This window comes from Chiloscyllium punctatum, chromosome 11, assembly GCF_047496795.1.
Source record: "Chiloscyllium punctatum isolate Juve2018m chromosome 11, sChiPun1.3, whole genome shotgun sequence".
NCBI classification, from domain to species: Eukaryota; Metazoa; Chordata; class Chondrichthyes; order Orectolobiformes; family Hemiscylliidae; genus Chiloscyllium; species Chiloscyllium punctatum.
Genome location: NC_092749.1, coordinates 46,601,354 through 46,618,003, shown reverse-complemented (window position 1 = coordinate 46,618,003; position 16,650 = coordinate 46,601,354). Strand labels below are relative to the sequence as shown.

General features: G+C 39.1%; 1 protein-coding gene across 2 annotated transcripts in view; it reads right to left on the bottom strand.

Moving 5' to 3' along the window:
* The window catches only part of eprs1 (glutamyl-prolyl-tRNA synthetase 1), a 92,385-nt gene that overhangs the window by 39,327 nt on the left and 36,408 nt on the right, over nt 1-16,650 (bottom strand). The window contains exons 7-15 of one of the 2 annotated variants that reach the window (XM_072580756.1): nt 13,838-13,964; nt 13,092-13,284; nt 12,181-12,352; nt 7,275-7,508; nt 7,050-7,134; nt 6,767-6,826; nt 6,440-6,460; nt 5,099-5,209; nt 2,196-2,332 (exon numbers count right to left, since the gene is read on the bottom strand). In XM_072580756.1, coding sequence (XP_072436857.1) covers nt 2,196-2,332; nt 5,099-5,209; nt 6,440-6,460; nt 6,767-6,826; nt 7,050-7,134; nt 7,275-7,508; nt 12,181-12,352; nt 13,092-13,284; nt 13,838-13,964 — 1,140 coding nt within the window. The remainder of the gene's footprint in view (nt 1-2,195; nt 2,333-5,098; nt 5,210-6,439; nt 6,461-6,766; nt 6,827-7,049; nt 7,135-7,274; nt 7,509-12,180; nt 12,353-13,091; nt 13,285-13,837; nt 13,965-16,650) is intronic. The other variant, XM_072580757.1, reaches the window with a different exon arrangement.

Genomic DNA, 16,650 nt, shown 5'->3' with positions numbered 1-16,650 from the left:
TCTGGTGTATCTATTTTTGATGTTTAAGCCACTCAAGTCTTGTTTTCTTCTGCTCAGTTTCTGATATTGCTAAAACTCTACTTCAAGTATTGCAGGCCTTTTGTTTCTCTGAATGGCCTACTTCTCTCTGAAAGAAACCTGCATACTCACTGACCCTCTGGATAGGTCTGTCTTTCTAAAATAACTTCTGTCTTGGTCATCCTGTGTCACAGGACAACTTGCGGATAAGCAACAGCCCTTTGTTTCCTCTGTGCTACTTTATTTTACAAGGCACTGAACTATTCACCTCAAGGATTTTTCTTAAAAGCCTCTTTTAAATATATGTAACAATTCCCGACCGATCAACACGACTCTCAGAAATCAAAAATGGAACTAAAAATCCCCTTCTTAACACACACAAATCAATCTTAAAGTTATATTGGACTCTGTCCATTTTAGTATCCAAATTTCCAAAAGAAATTATCAATAAATTGTGTATCAGCATCACATCCAATTTGACCTCCTCCAGCTTTCCTTCAGTTGTAGTAATCTGTGAACTACTTTAAACTGATAAGTCAGAAACCTTTTAAAAGTGAACCAGCCCCCCTGTGTCTCTTGCTAAACAAGAAAACTGATATGCAATATTCTAACCAGCATAAGAATGATAAGAATGTGCCTCAGTAACTTGTGAATAGAAACCACTGAACTGCCCTCCTAGTTTGTCCTGTCTAGAACCTGACCGGTCTCTGTATGTGTAGGGGTGGGCAGTTTTTAAGGCAATGAGAGTTTGAAGTCAGAATTTTGTCTCAATTTGTAACTGTTTACCTGTAGCTATAGCGTAATTACATGGATTGATTAGCAATCTTCGCTACATAGAAACACTGGCCTGTGCTTTCTATCAAGGATCTGGACCAGATGGGCCAATGGGCTGAGAAGTGGCAGATGGAGTTTAATTCGGATAAATGCGAAGTGCTGCATTTTGGGAAAACAAATCTTAGCAGGACTTACACACTTAATGGTAAGGTCCTAGGGAGTGTTGCTGAACAAAGAGACATTGGAGTACAGGTTCATGGCTCTTTGAAAGTAGAATTGCATATAGAGAGGATAGTGAAGAAGGTGTTTGGTATGCTTTCTTTTACTGGTCAGAGTACTGAGTACAGGAGTTGGAAGGTCATGTTGCAGCTGTACAGGACATTGATTAGGCCACTGTTGGAATATTGCGTGCAATTGTGGTCTCCTTCCTATTGGAAAGATGTTGTGAAACTTGAAATGGTTCAGAAAAGATTTACAAGGATGTTGCTAGGGTTGGAGGATTTGACCTATAGGGAGAGGCTGAACAGGCTGGGGCTGTTTCTCTTGGAGTGTTGGAGACTGAGGGGTGACCTTATAGAGGTTTACAAAATTATGAGGGGCATGGATAGGGTAAGTAGGCAAAGTCTTTTCCCTGGGGTCAGGGAGTCCAGAACTAGAGGGCATAGGTTAAGGGTGAGAGGGGAAAGATATGAGACCTAAGGGGCAACTTTTTCATGCAGAGAGTGGTACATGTATGGAATGAGATGCCAGAGGAAGTGGTGGAAACTGGTACAATTGCAACATTTAAGAAGCATTTGGATGGGTATATGAATAGGAAGGGTTTGGAGAGATATGGACTGGGTGCTGGCAGGTGGTACTAGATTGGGTTGGGATATCTGGTCGGCATGGACGGGTTGGACCGAAGGGTCTGTTTCCATGCTGTACATCTCTATGACTCTATGACACACCGTTGGCTTTCAAGGGATAACAGCCAGAAAGCTTCTGCAGAGGAAAGCTGATTATCCAGCATTTGATTAACCAAAGTGCGGATTATCTGGCAAGATCGCAAGGCCGTGGTGCTTGGCTAAACTATGTTACCCAGCATTCGATTAACCGATTGAAATACTCCCCCGCCCGTGTCAATAGACAATAGACAATAGATGCAGGAGTAGGCCATTCAGCCCTTCGAGCCTGCACCGCCATTCAATATGATCATGGCTGATCATTCCCAATCAGTATCCTGTTCCAGCCTTATCTCCATAACCCTTGACTCCACTATCTTTAAGAGCTCTATCCAATTCTTTCTTAAATGAATCCAGAGACTGGGCCTCCACTGCCCTCTGGGGCAGAGCATTCCACACAGCCACCACTCATTATCCTTTGGATAATCGAGGTTCCTCTGTACTACAAAAATATTCTCTCACCTGTTAATTTTAGTGATGTTGATGTTACCCCAATTAATAAAAGTAACCATTTCTCCTTCTGTCAAAGTTTCAGCATCTGCTCCCTCAATTAGTACTTTTGGTCCATACCACACAGGCTTCAACCCTATTTCCGGATTCTGACAACAACAACAAAAAAGGTTTGGTTAGAAGGGAAGAAGAAACACTAATGATTAGAAGGAAAATATGTGCAGCTGTATTACAAATCATGACATTAAGGCAAGTGTAAGTTCTATATATCTACAAAACCTTGTTTACTACTCAGCATGGATTTCACAGATTTAACCTGCCACTACAAAACAATCTAAAACTATTCACTCATTATGGATTCCAGTAAAGAAAAAAAGAAATACCAGTTCAAACTTATGCATATTTCAATGCTAATATTAAGCCTTAGGTTTTCTCAACATATATCTAGATTCCAAAAAGATAGAAGTGCTTATGGTGACAAGATGAGAAATGGGGTGGCCAAAGGTTCCCTTGAAGAATCTCAAAGTTAATAGGTAGGCGTAAGCATGAATTAGACAGGCATTTGGTATGTTAGCCTTCATGACAAAGGACTTGAGAGCAAATTGCTTTTGCTGTACAGAGGCATGTTGAGACTATACCTGGTGTACCATGTAGAGCTTTGCTTCTCTTAGCTAAAGAGCTGTATACTTGCCATAGAGGACATGCACAAACATTCTCTCTACTAATCACTCAGACAGGATTGTTTTATGAAAGAGATTGAGGAGACCATCTATATTCCTCAGTGTTTTGAAGAATGAGGGCTAACCTTATTGAAACTTAAACTTCTTAAAGGGCATGACAGGTGGATGCAAATAGAATGCTTCCAAGGCTACGGAGTCTAAAATTAAGGAACATTATTTCAGCATATGGGCTAGGTCATTTAACATAAGGAGCAAAAATAGTTAATTCAGCCCTTCAAACCTTGTCCACCATTTAATAAAATCACAGCTGATCTCATCTATGCCTCAACGCCATCTTTCCTGCCTGCTCCCCAAAGCCATTTAACTTCTTATTAATTAAAAATCTGTCCTCTTGAGGAGAATTCCAGAAGCTGTATTTTGTTCCTAAGATGGCACTGTAAGTGGTTACTTATAAACTTTGCACTGGACTCATTTGAGCAAGTGACAATAAAGCTAATTCAAATTCAAAATTCCACAGATTCAAGACCATTTAAGGAGAATTAATTCCTCCTTACTTAGATTGTAAATCTGGTAACCCTTAGCCTAAAATCACGACCTCGCTTTCCAGATTGCCCACAAGGGGAAACATCCGCTCCATGTCTACTTTGTCAATCCCTTTCAGCATCTTATAAACCTCAATTAAATATTTTATTTGTTAAGTGACTATAGGCTTAAACTGCTTAATCTCCCTTCATAACACATATCTGTCATCTCTGGGATTTATCTTGCAAACCTTCTCTGAATTACTGCAATTACATTAATAAGAGTTAAAATTCCTTTTGACCTTATTCACGACCATACCTGCATACTAGCTTTCTGTGATTGATGCATGATAACACGCAGTTCCTTATGCAGCGAAGCACTCTGAAGTTTCTCTCCACTTTAGGTAAGAAGTTGCCTTTTTCTTTTTCAAATCAAAATGAATAACCTCATACCTATCCATGCTAAACACCATCAGCAACTTTTGGCCATTCACCTAACCTATCCGTTTCTCATTTCTTCATCACTGGTGATTTTCCAACCTATTTTCATTTCAATTGCAAGTTTGGCTTATCGTTGCAGTCAGGTAATTAAAAAAAAGATTGAAAATAGCTTGGGCCCAAGGACTGAACCCTTTGGCAGCCTACAAGCCTACATAGAGCGGATGTTACAGCTTGCCAACGAGGGAAAAAAACATTTATCCTGAGTTTGCTTTCTGTTGGTTGCCAATCCACTATACAAGCTAATATATTACACACAACACTATGCAACCTTACCCTGTGTAATAACCTTTTGTGTGGCACCTACAGGACTCCCATGGTCCACTTTGCTTCTAAATTAGTCAAACATGAACAACTCTTCATAAAGCCTTGTGGACACTACTGGATTTCTTTGTGACTTTCCAAGTGTCTTATTGAGGAGGGATTTCTTTACTCAGTGTGGTGAATTTTAGATTAGATTAGATTACTTAGTGTGGAAACAGGCCCTTCTGCCCAACAAGTCCACACCGACCCGTAACCCACCCATTCTCCTACATTTGTCCAACACTACGGGCAATTTAGCATGGCCAATTCACCTGACCTGCATATCTTTGGACTGTGGAAGGAAACCGGAGCACCCGGAGGAAACCCACGCAGACACGGGGAGAATGTGCAAACTCCACACAGTCACCTGAGTCAGGAATTGACCCCAGGTCTCTGGCACTGTAGGTAGCAGTGCTAACCACTGTGCCACCATGCTGCCCACATCTTTAGAATTCTCCACACTAAAGGGTTGTGGAAGTTCAAACATTGAATAAGATTTCTGAGGAGTAACATCAAGGGATATGGAAGTACTGCAGGAATGTGGCACTTGGATGATCAGCCACGATCTAATGGAATAGCAGAGCAGATTCAATGGGATGCATGGCCCTCCCCTCTCTACATTCCTTAACCCATATGACTGAAAAGTTTGAAAAAGAAAATAAATTTTCCATTTCAAAGCCCCCAATGAATCAAAATTCAGTCTAAGCATCAATTAATCATACAAAGAATTTTGTGTGCATGAGAGGTAGAGAGGGAGGACTGTGTGTGTATGTGCATGTGTACGCACACAAGGAAATCATTCTCATACAACATTTTTATCCTCCATCTCCTTTCCCTCAGTGTATTTCTCAACAAGTTAAAGTAAGTGGATTCTATATTACACATCCCACCCTTCATTTATAGACCCTATTACCTTAGGATGCTTGGCCACATCTTTCATCTCTTCCTTGGCCTCTGGCACATTCACAGGCACCACTGCATCCTTTGATAATGCGGTATACCGAGGTGCCACTGGATCAATAACCTGAAGTAAATAAGTATGGATCATTTTGTCTATATAATATAACTTGATGTTCCGTATTCACCTGCATGCAATATCCAAACAAAGGCATACGGAATTGTTTAGCTTGCTGCAACCAACAACTAGTTAAACAGAAAGCATTGGAAAACTTGTAGCTATTTTCTGAAAAGCTGTTAGTTCACTTAAAATGGTATTATTTATTTTCGAGAAGTCTATACATAGAGGTTAAATTAATTATATCAGTCTAATTTAATTTTAAATAAAGGCCAATTAAAATTTGTGTATCTTCATTTGCAGTTAACTGCAACAATGCAAACAATCCTTTGTGAGAGGCAAAAATGTTTAAAAATTAATAAAAGAAAACAGATAGATATGAAAAAACTGAGAAGTGCGGCATTGAACTACAAGCAAATGGAAAGGTTAGCAAGACATTAACACAAGATGCCAGATTCAAATGGTTTAGATTAAGACTCTAGCTGGGCAGCCAAAGTCCTAGAGTGGTATTTCTGCACTCAATTCTTTAAATCTCAGTCTCACTTACAATGTGTGTTGCCAAATTTACAAAGTGAGCTTATGGATTGTATAATGCATTATGCTCCTTTCCTCGTCAGAAAAGGACATCCGAGTACTTTAGTACTATACATTGGACATCATAAGTGTGCTGATTTTATAGTAAAAAATTTATATTAGATTACACTTGGTACAGCATTTTGAATAGAACATATTAAAACAATATTGTATTACATTAAAAATACAAACCAGAATAACAAATATTATATTTTTAAAAAAACCTCTGTTTAAATTAGTATTAACTGATTTTCAATTTGTAAAATTACTCATATGAATTCCCATCTATTCACAGGAGTATAGAAAGTTAGTCCTCTTAACAACCAATACACTTTCAGTCAGATTTGCTATTGAGCAAAGAAATTAAACAGTTTTGACTTTTGGAGTAGAATTAAAAATAATTCTTAAAACTGCTTTAGAAAGGTTGCTCCAAGTATACAGAGCAATAATCACTGCCATATTAACTATTTACCTAAGCAAATATTCAAAACGCTACACAGTCATTTTGCTGTCAACATGTGCAGAAAACCCGACCAGCTAAACCACAATCACAACAGTAGTTAAAAAGACAACTGGCTGTGCACACATCTTGAATCTAATGCATTATTGCCATGCTATTCAAGCTGTGAAGTACTCTAGTCAAAGCAGAAAATTGTTAAGTAATACCTTGTTACAGTTAGCTTGCAGCTTGAAAGAAGCAGAAAATGTAATGCATAATTTGTGCTTAATTCAATAAATTTGCACAATTTTTGGGTTAAAGAATATTATGTTTTTTTCGTACTATTATTCCAACCAAGATAAACGTTTCGTCCAAAATTGGATTTCTCATACAATTTAAAGCATCAGAAAACAATACATTTATCACCAAGTAACCAGACACAAAAACATTCCATTTTCCTCAGAGCTGTAATTTGTATATTCAAACATAAAAAATTGCAATATCAGTGACGGATATGAACAAGGTGCAAAGACGATTATATTAGCTCTATTTACCTTTTTGTTAAAAGCCCAGAGTTTGTCCCACTCCATGTTCACAACAGACCTTGAGCCACCCTATAATCATAAAACACATTCACAGCCTTTAATGCAGCGAACCACGAACAGCAATACACTTTTCCAAACATTTTTACAAATCAAACTGAAGTATAATATATGTTTCCAAAGAAAATTAGGGGCTTTCAGTCAGCAAAGAGTTGCAAAGGAAGATCATCAAAACCATGACAGACAACATATTATGGACCTATAGTGAGAACCATCAAGTTCACATTCAACTCACTTGAGCAGCAATAAACTGTTTCAATCCCTCAACAGTCATGCCTCTCCGCAGGACTCCACGCACTGTTGGGAAGCGAGGATCATCCCTAAACAAAAAAAAGTGGATAAAACAATTGCTAGTCTCTGAGACACTAAGGCACTCTCTAACAGGATCTGACTTTCTAATTAAATTTCACATGTTCAAAATTTAAAAAATCAATCAATTTCAGTTTTACTGCAAAATTACCATCCATCCACAAAGCCTTCGTTAACAAACCAGGTTAGTTTCCTCTTTGATAACACAGTGTTATTTAGATTAAGGCGGCTGTATTCCCAAATATATGGTTTTCGAATTTCCAGAGCATCAATAATCCAGTAATACTGCTCATCTCGGTCATGGTACTCTGTTGTTCTAAGTGCATGTGTGACACCTTCAATGCTGTCCACTATTGGGCATGCAAAGTCATACGTTGGGTAAATTCTGCAGAAAGAGGAAAAATTGGAAATTATTTTACTACCGCTCAATTTAATAATGAAATCTTTAGCACAAAGTAGAAATCATCACAAGATTGTTTTGAGCAAAAGCCTTTCAGAACTCATCTTTACAGATTTTAAATACTATTATTTTGTTAGCACATCTAGCTGCAGGTTTCTTTAATGTATCTCTATGATATTGCATTGCTACTACTAATTGGTTTTTGCTTGAGTAATATTTCCTGAAAAATATCCTTCTGCCCTAGTTTTATTTACATGCACTGCATCACATGATTAAATAATTTATTTACCACTAAGACATTCTTTGAAGATGCAGAACACTAGCATGTTAAACTGCATCTCACATGACTCCTGTCAACCATACATAGTTTCCTTTCCCTAAACTCCATTTCATTGTCTCCAGGTCTGGATAACCCTGGAAATTATATTACCCACAACTTTGTAGTATGCACAGTAGAGCCATATAAGAAGATAGTACAACCAAGAAACATGCAAATTTAACTGACTCAGCAAAATATATTGTTTTGTTCATTCTATTTCACATTATTTCTCTCACTCGCTATTGTGAGATTAGATTCCCTACAGTGTGGAAACAGGCCCTTCGGCCCAACCAGTCCACACCGACCCTCCGAAGAGTAACCCACCCAGACCCATTTCCCTCTGACTAACGCACCTAACACGATGGGCAATTTAGCATAGCCAATTCACCTAACCTGCTCATCTCTGGACTGTGGGAGGAAACCCACGCAGACACAGTGAGAATGTGCAAACTCCACACAGACAGTCACCCAAGGCTGGAATCGAACCTGGGACCCTGGTGCTGTGAGGCAGCAATGCTAACCACTGAGCCTGTCAAAAATCTCTACCAGCCATGAATGAGGGAGAAGGGACAGAAAGGAGAAGAATGATAGAGAAACAAGAACCAGCCATCCATTGCAAAAAAGAGCGTTACAGAGTGACAAAGGGGTGGGGGTCGGGGGGGGGGGGGGGGGGGGGGGGAGGAGGGGGAGGTGAAGGAGAGCATGGGAGAGAATGGGCCTCCATTTTAGACACAAATGCAAGTTGTATATTCAACATACTGGATTCAATTGACTTGTCTTCACATGATGGTTGGATTAATCCAACCAAAGGTTCCCTCTATGGACAAGAGAACATATCCTCAGCTTTTTTTTCCTGAGATCAAGACTGAACCCTTCAGTGACAACTAGCCTCCAGTCTTAACAAGTGAAGAAATTATCAATCTTTACTTCAGATCAAAAAATATCCTGAGTGGCTGCAGTTTCCCCAGTAACCCAAATCAACATGATTGAAGAGCTATTGAACAATCTTTACCAGCTAACATGCAATTCACAATAAAGAGCACGTTGAAAATTTCACCCAAACAACATGTAAATTGTGTGTCATATGAACAGTGAGGGACCTAATAACCAGTCTCTAATTAACAGAATAACGAGGAAAAAAACCTAAAGTATAGTTTAGCTTTCCGTGGACCATTTAGAGTCATAGAGATGTACAGCATGGAAACAGACCCTTCAGTCCAACCTGTCCATGCCGACCAGACATCCCAAAACAATCTACTCCCACCTGTCAGCACCCGGCCCATATCCCTCCAAATCCTTCCTATTCATATACCCATCCAAATGCCTCTTAAATGTTGCAATTGTACCAGCCTCCACCACATCCTCTGGCAGCTCACTCCATACACATACCACCCTTTGCGTGAAAAGTTGCCCCTTAAGTCACTCTTATATCTTTCCCCTCTCACCCTAAATCTTTGCCCTCTAGTTCTGGACTCCCCGACTCCAGGGAAAAGACTTTGCCTATTTATCCTATCCATGCCCCTCAGTTTTGTAAACCTCTATAAAGGTCACCCCTCAGCCTCCGACGCTCCAGGGAAAACAGCCTCAGCCTGTTCAGCCTCTCCCTGTAGCTCAGATCCTCCAACCCTGGCAACATCCTTGTAAATCTTTTCTGAACCCTTTCAAGTTTCACAACATCTTTCCAATAGGAAGGAGACCAGAATTGCATGCAATATTCCAACAGCGGCCTAACCAATGTCGTGTACAGCCGCAACATGACTTCCCAACTCCTGTACTCAATACTCTGACCAATAAACGAAAGCATACCAAACACCGCCTTCACTATCCTATCTACCTGCGACTCCACTTTCAAGGAGCTATGAACTTGCACTCCAAGGTCTCTTTGTTCAGCAACACTCCCTAGGACCTTACCATTAAGTGTATAAGTCCTGCTAAGATTTGCTTTGCCAAAATGCAGCACCTCGCATTTATCTGAATTAAACTCCATCTGCCATTTCTCAGCCCATTGGCCCATCTGGTCCAGATCCTGTTGTAATCTGAGGTAACCCTCTTCGCTGTCCACTACACCTCCAATTTTGGTGTCATCTGCAAACTTACTAACTGTAACTCTTATGCTCGCATCCAAATCATTTATGTAAATGGCAAAAAGTAGAGGGCCCAGCACCGATCCTAGTGGCACTCCACTGGTCACAGGCCTCCAGTCTGAAAAACAGCCCTCCACCACCACCCTCTGTTTTCTATCTTTGAGCAAATTCTGTATCCAAATGGCTAGTTCTCCCTATATTCCCCCATGAGATCTAAGCTTGCTAATCAGTCTCCCATGGGGAACCTTGTCGAATGCCTTACTGAAGTCCATATAGATCACATCTACTGCTCTGTCCTCATCAATCTTCTTTTAAAAACTCAATCAAGTTTGTGAGACATGATTTCCCACGCACAAAGCTATGTTGACAATCCTGAGTCAGTCCTTGCCTTTCCAAATACATGTACATCCTGTCCCTCAGGATTCCCTCCAATGACTTGCCCACCACCAGGTCAGGCTCACCGGTCTTATAGTTCCCTGGCTTGTCTTTGTCGCCCTTCTTAAACAGTGGCACCACGTTTGCCAACCTCCAGTCTTCCGGCACCTCACCTGTGACTATCGATGATACAAATATCTCAGCAAGAGGTCCAGCAATCACTTCTCTAGCTTCCCACAGAGTTCTCGGGTATACCTGATCAGGTCCTGGGGAGTTAGCCACCTTAAATCGTTTCAAGGCATCCAGCACTTCCTCCTCTAATCTGGACATTTTGCAAGATGTCACCATCTATTTCCCCTACAGTCTATATCTTCCATATTCTTTTCCACAGTAAATACTGATGCAAAATATTCATTTAGTATCTCCCTCATTTTCTGTGTCTCCACACAAAGGCCACCTTGCTGATCTTTGAGGGGCCCTATTCTCTCCCTAGTTACCCTTTTGTTCTTAATATATTTGTAACAACCATTTGGATTCTCCTAAGTTCTATTTGCCAAAGCTATCTCATGTCCCCGTTTTGCCCTCCTGATTTCCCTCTTAAGTATACTCCCTACTTCCTTTATGCTCTAAGGATTCACTTGATCAGTCCTGTCTATACCTGACACATGCTTCCTTCTTTTTCTTAACCAAATCCTCAATTTCTTTAGTCATGCAGCATTCCCTATACCTACCAGCCTTCCCTTACACCATGACAGTAATATACTTTCTCTGAATTCCTGTTATCTTGTTTCTGAAGGCTTCCCATTTTCCAGCCGTCCCTTTACCTGCAAACATCTGCCTCCAATCAAGAGTTTCCATGAAACAAATAGACATAATTTCATTACAGATCAGCACAACATCAAGGATATTCCTCAGATTACATGCACAAGGTGCTGGAGTTCATTCAATATTTCCTGGTCTACACTGTATCCCAGTTAATAAAATATCTCCATTTCAACATTCTCATCCCTGTTTTCAAATCCCTTCAGAGCCTTATTCCCAACCACATCATCTCAGTTCACCTTCAGCCTATAGCATCACTGTCCCACCACCACCTTCTCACTCTATCCCCCAAATTAAGTACAGATAGCAAAGAGGAAAAAGAAAGTTTGCATTAAGAATGAAGAGACACAGAAAACACACTTTAAAAAAATTAAAATTCTAACATGAAAATCATAGGGATAAGATTCCATATTTGTGGAAACTAATCAGTGTTGAAAAGTGTGTTTGTTAATAATTCTGTACGAATTCTGTTAAAATAGAATGGACAAGTTCTAACTTGGGCTGTACAAACCATGCTGAAGATTATCATGCCATTCAAGAGAAAGGAAGTTTGTCTGCAGCTTGGGGAGGAATGGTACATCTGACAGCATTCTCCAGATTTTTGTATTTAATTGTGTTTGCCTGAATTAACTAAAAGGCCATAAATATTCCCTTTATCTCTACTTGCATAAATTATTAAATCTGAGCTTTAATGATTATCTGTTGATGAGTACTTATTGGATAACTGAAGAGTTAAATCAAAAACAACCAAACATTTGTACATGATCAATTTCACCCTGACACAATAATCTTAATATGCAGTTAACAGCATTGCTACAACTGTACACAGGTAAGTTAGGAGTTGGAATGAGTAAAGAGGGAAAGGAGGACAGGATATAATTTCTCTGTTGTTCTCCATCAGTGTTAGTCTAGGATACCTGCATATACTTCCTTACACCACAGCAGCACTGAGGTCTCATGAGAAGGATCTGACTTTTTTTTTTAAACAAAGATTAAAAATGACAAAAAAATCCAAGAATGATATTTGCAAAGCCTAAATTTGACTGGTATACTTCACTTGTATTTGAGTCCTGTGCGTGGATGCGGCATATTCTTGCATCGGTAGAGTGTGGGGTCCCTGAGGCAACCATTATTGGAAGTCATGTCAATCTTTGCTCGTAAACAGCAGGTTTGCCCATACTCCGTTCCAGACTTCATCTCTTCCCACATTTTCATGTTCTGTTGCACAGCTTCAACAAACAAATTACATGCAATGGTCAAACATTTTATTTATATTTCCAAAGAACACAAATACTAAATGAATACAAAAGGAATCTTTCAACCATTATAGTCACCTTTAGTATTAGAAATCTATAAGTTTTTTTTAAACATTTAATACCATGCAAGAACACCTGTACATTACAAAGATATAATTGTGAGTTGATTCTGACAGTGTTTCAGCTATTCCAACACTCCACATGTCACCTTACATTTATTCACACTCTGAGAATGCTCTTACATTTTTCCCCAAGAAGAAATTTACTGAAAATATACTTCTTGCTTACTTCTACCATTTTTAAGAATAGATGATTATTCGGAATAAAGTCTTTAAACAAGCAACTCTTAATGTTGTTTTAATTTATGCAGATTTTAAAACTTCCAGCTTTTATCCGAGTAGTGTTTAATTAGGCAACCATAATACAATAAGTTTCATTGGGTTTGGCAGGGGACAGGTACAATTCCTATTCATGAATAATGTTCAGCATTTATAGAAACTGCAGAAAGAAATCAAATGAGGGCTGATATGAAATTAAATATGATATCCAGTGTAGTCAAGAAACTTAGCAACACAGAGCATCTAGTCTCAAGGCAACATGTGAAATCATAGCCATGCATGAATCATTTTCATTTAAAAGGAGTTGGAAAGAGAATTACAAATATTGAATAAAGGCTAGAGTACCGCCGAGCAGAATTTTCAATGATACTCACAATTTGCCCTGCGTTTAGACTCAATCCTTTGTTCACGTTCTTGTTTCATTTGATCTGGAGGTGTGTCATCTGTATAGGCCTTCCCATCTCTAATCATTTTCTCAGCATATTGCATTATAATTTCAAAGTGATCAGAGGTGTAGGTGAATTGATCAGGTTTAATGTGTAGCATTGAAACATCTTCCAGTATAACCTAAATAAAGCAGTCAATGTTACACACAGTTGAACTCCTTGTTAGGATGCAATGCAACGCAACAGGCTTAGTTTTATTCTGAAATGCAAGTTAAGAAAAATCCTAACTTCCTCAATATGAAGGAATTCTGTTCTGAAAGGCTTATATATTAAACTGTTCAGAAAAGTTTCAAACAAGAAGTGAGACTTATTCAGGTATATATTCTAGGCTAAAGGGAAAAGAAAGGGCAACAGAGAGGTTTCTGACAAAAAAAGTATAATAACATCTTTAAGATTCAGTACAGTCCATTCTTTCTCTGTATTGGCTCTTAACCCATGATGATCTAGTTGACTTAATGTAATACTTGTAGTATTGGTAAAAGTCAAAACTATTTGAGAAAAGTATATAGAAGTCATTAAATGCAAAAATACATTACAAACTTAAATAATTCAAATTATATGAATATTAATAAAAAACAATTTTCATCATAAATCACTTGCAGTTGTCAAAATGAATAATCACTGCAGTTATATTTAGACAGAGGTGTATTTATTAAAATACATTTGATACCAACCTTCTCAAAGTCTTCCTTTTCCTTTTCAGGATTGGTGTCATCAAACCTCATGATAAGTTTCCCCTTAAAGCTCACTTGATAATGCTGATTCAGGAGAGCAGCTTTGGCGTGTCCAATGTGCAGATAACTATAAATAAATACATACATATGTCCATCTCAATTAGAACAGTGCAACTTTTAAAGAAAATCTGATTATACTATAGTCACAATTGTAACTTAAAAACACTGCTTGACTGAACATGACACACAATGAAAGTTTAAGTAGAAAAAAGCCAAGTGTTTGATCAAAACTTAATCAACCAGCAATGGAAGCTCAGCCAATGGTGGAATTGTTAGGTGGGATGATCAAAATCTAATGATGAGGTGGATATTGAGGATGCTCAAGGCAGAGAGGAAATGGAATCTCCTCAAAAACATTCTATAGTCCGGGACCTCAATGACTGAAGTCACAGCTATATTGGGTACAGGAAGTGACTTCAGCTACGAACAATCACCTAATCCTTGTTCTTATTTTCTATTAACTTGGAGATGAATACTGTCCATACATAAGAACTAGGAGCAGGAGTAAGCAATTCAGCCCTTCGAGCCTGCTCTGCCGCCATTTAATGCAATCATAGCTGATCTAATTTTGGCCTCAACTCCATTTTGGTACCTGCACTCCCTAACACTTCAGGCCAATACTAATTAAAAATCTATCCCCTCCTTAAGTTTAATCAGTGTCCCAGTGTCCACTACATGCCGAGGTAACAAATCACACACCCACAACCATTTTAGTCCGAATTATAGAGTCATACAGCACAGAAACAGACCCTTCAGTCCAACTAGTCCATGGCGATCAGGTTTCCCATACTAAACTAGCCCCATTTGCCTGTGTTTGGTCATATCCCTCTAAACCTTTCCTATTCATGTATTTGCCCAAATCCATAGCTCAGCAATTAATGCTTAAGCACCGGTGGTATTATTCAACAAAAGCAGATTAGAACCTTTCAAACCGCTCATCTCTTTTAAATCTGCTACTCTTACCCTAAAACTATAATCTCTCATTCTAAATTGTCCCACATGAGGAAACCTCCCTTCCACATCCTTATACCTCCACTAAATCTCTTCTCATTCTTCTAAACACCAGGGAGTACAGGCCTACACTGCTCAACCTCTCTTCACAAGACAAACCCATATTCTCTGGAATCATCTACTGAACATCCTCTGAACTACCTCAAATGCATCAAGTTGGAGGGGCCACAATACTCCAGGTGTAGTCTCATTAATGTCTTGTACTGTTGCAGAAACACCTCCCTATATACTCTTCTTTTGTACTTCAATTCTTTTAGCAGTAAATGTGAAAATTCCATTTGCCTTCCTGACTACCTGCTGTACCTGCATACTAATGAAACATAATAAAAAGTCTTAAAACTTCTCACAAGAGCATTATAAAGCAAAATATAACATCAAGCCACTCAGTCATTAGGTCAATGACCAGAAGCACGGTCAAAGAAGTAGATTTCTGACAGTGTTCAGAAAGCAGAAACAAGCAGTAGACAGGGAGGGATGACAAGAGAGAATTGCTGAGCTTTGAGTTTGAGTTTATGCAGCTCAAGGCATGGCCAGTAATGATGCAGCGATTTAAATCAGGGGTATTTAGAAGACCAGAATATCAGTGGTTGTGGAGTTAGGTGTGATTACACAAATAAGAAAGGGTACCCTATGTAGGTATTTGAAAACAAAGACAAGTTTTAATTTTCAAGGCGTTTTTTGACCAGGAACCAATGCAAGTCAGCAAGCACAGTTGTGACAGATGAATAGTTGGAGGACTTCAAATTTGCAGAGAAAAGAATGTTGGAGACCAGAGAAGAGTGCACCAGAAAAGTCAAGTCTAGAGGTAAGAAAGGCATGATTACAAATTTCAGCAGTGGATGTGCTGATAGAGGGCAAAATTGAGCATTGTTCCAGAAGTCATTGTGATCAGGTAGAAAAGACTGAAAGAAACCAGAACAGGAACAGGAACAGCAATAGAGTCAAATATTCCACAAAGGGTGTAAACAAGCTTGTTCCGCTTCAGACTATTCCCAGGGACCAGAAGACAGTCAGTATGTAGGAAACAAAATGGGGACCAAAAACAGTGGCCTCAGTCTGCTTAACATTTAATTGGAGAAAACTTCGGCTCATCTTGTACTGGATGGTGGAAATGGAATTTAGCAACAGCAGAGAAGTCAAGAGATGGGGTGGTGAGTTGAAGTTGCAGGTTGTCAGCAAACATATGAATGGTAACAATCAGATGAAAGCATAGGTTGGCTAAGGACGATGATTGAATGTGAAATAGATGGAGACGAGAACAGATCTTTGGGATACAACAGGGACACCAGTGTAAGAGAAAAGAAGCCACAGCAACCATTTCTGGCTATAATTAGATGAGATGAGATTGAAACCACGAGAGCCATTCCAGCAAGGTGATCGTCAGTAGAGAGGTTTTATGGACAATGATGTCTGGATTCTTATGACGTAATGGTAAAGTCCTAATCGGATAGGGTTCAAATCACATCTGCTCTGAATAGGCTGATTAGTAAGTATCTGGACCATGATGTGATTAACCATGGCATGAGCTACAATTAGATCAGAAAGGATGGAGAAGGACAGTTATCTTCAGAGTCACATAGATGTCATTTCTGTTGTTGTTAAGAGTTGTTTCGCACAGTGGCATTTGTGGAACCCTGTCTGGAAGGATTCAAATATGGAGTTTGAGTAAAGGTGGGTATAGACTTGAGAGGCAAGAACAAATTCAAAGACTTTGGAGTGGAAAGAGAGGTTGAAGGTAGGGT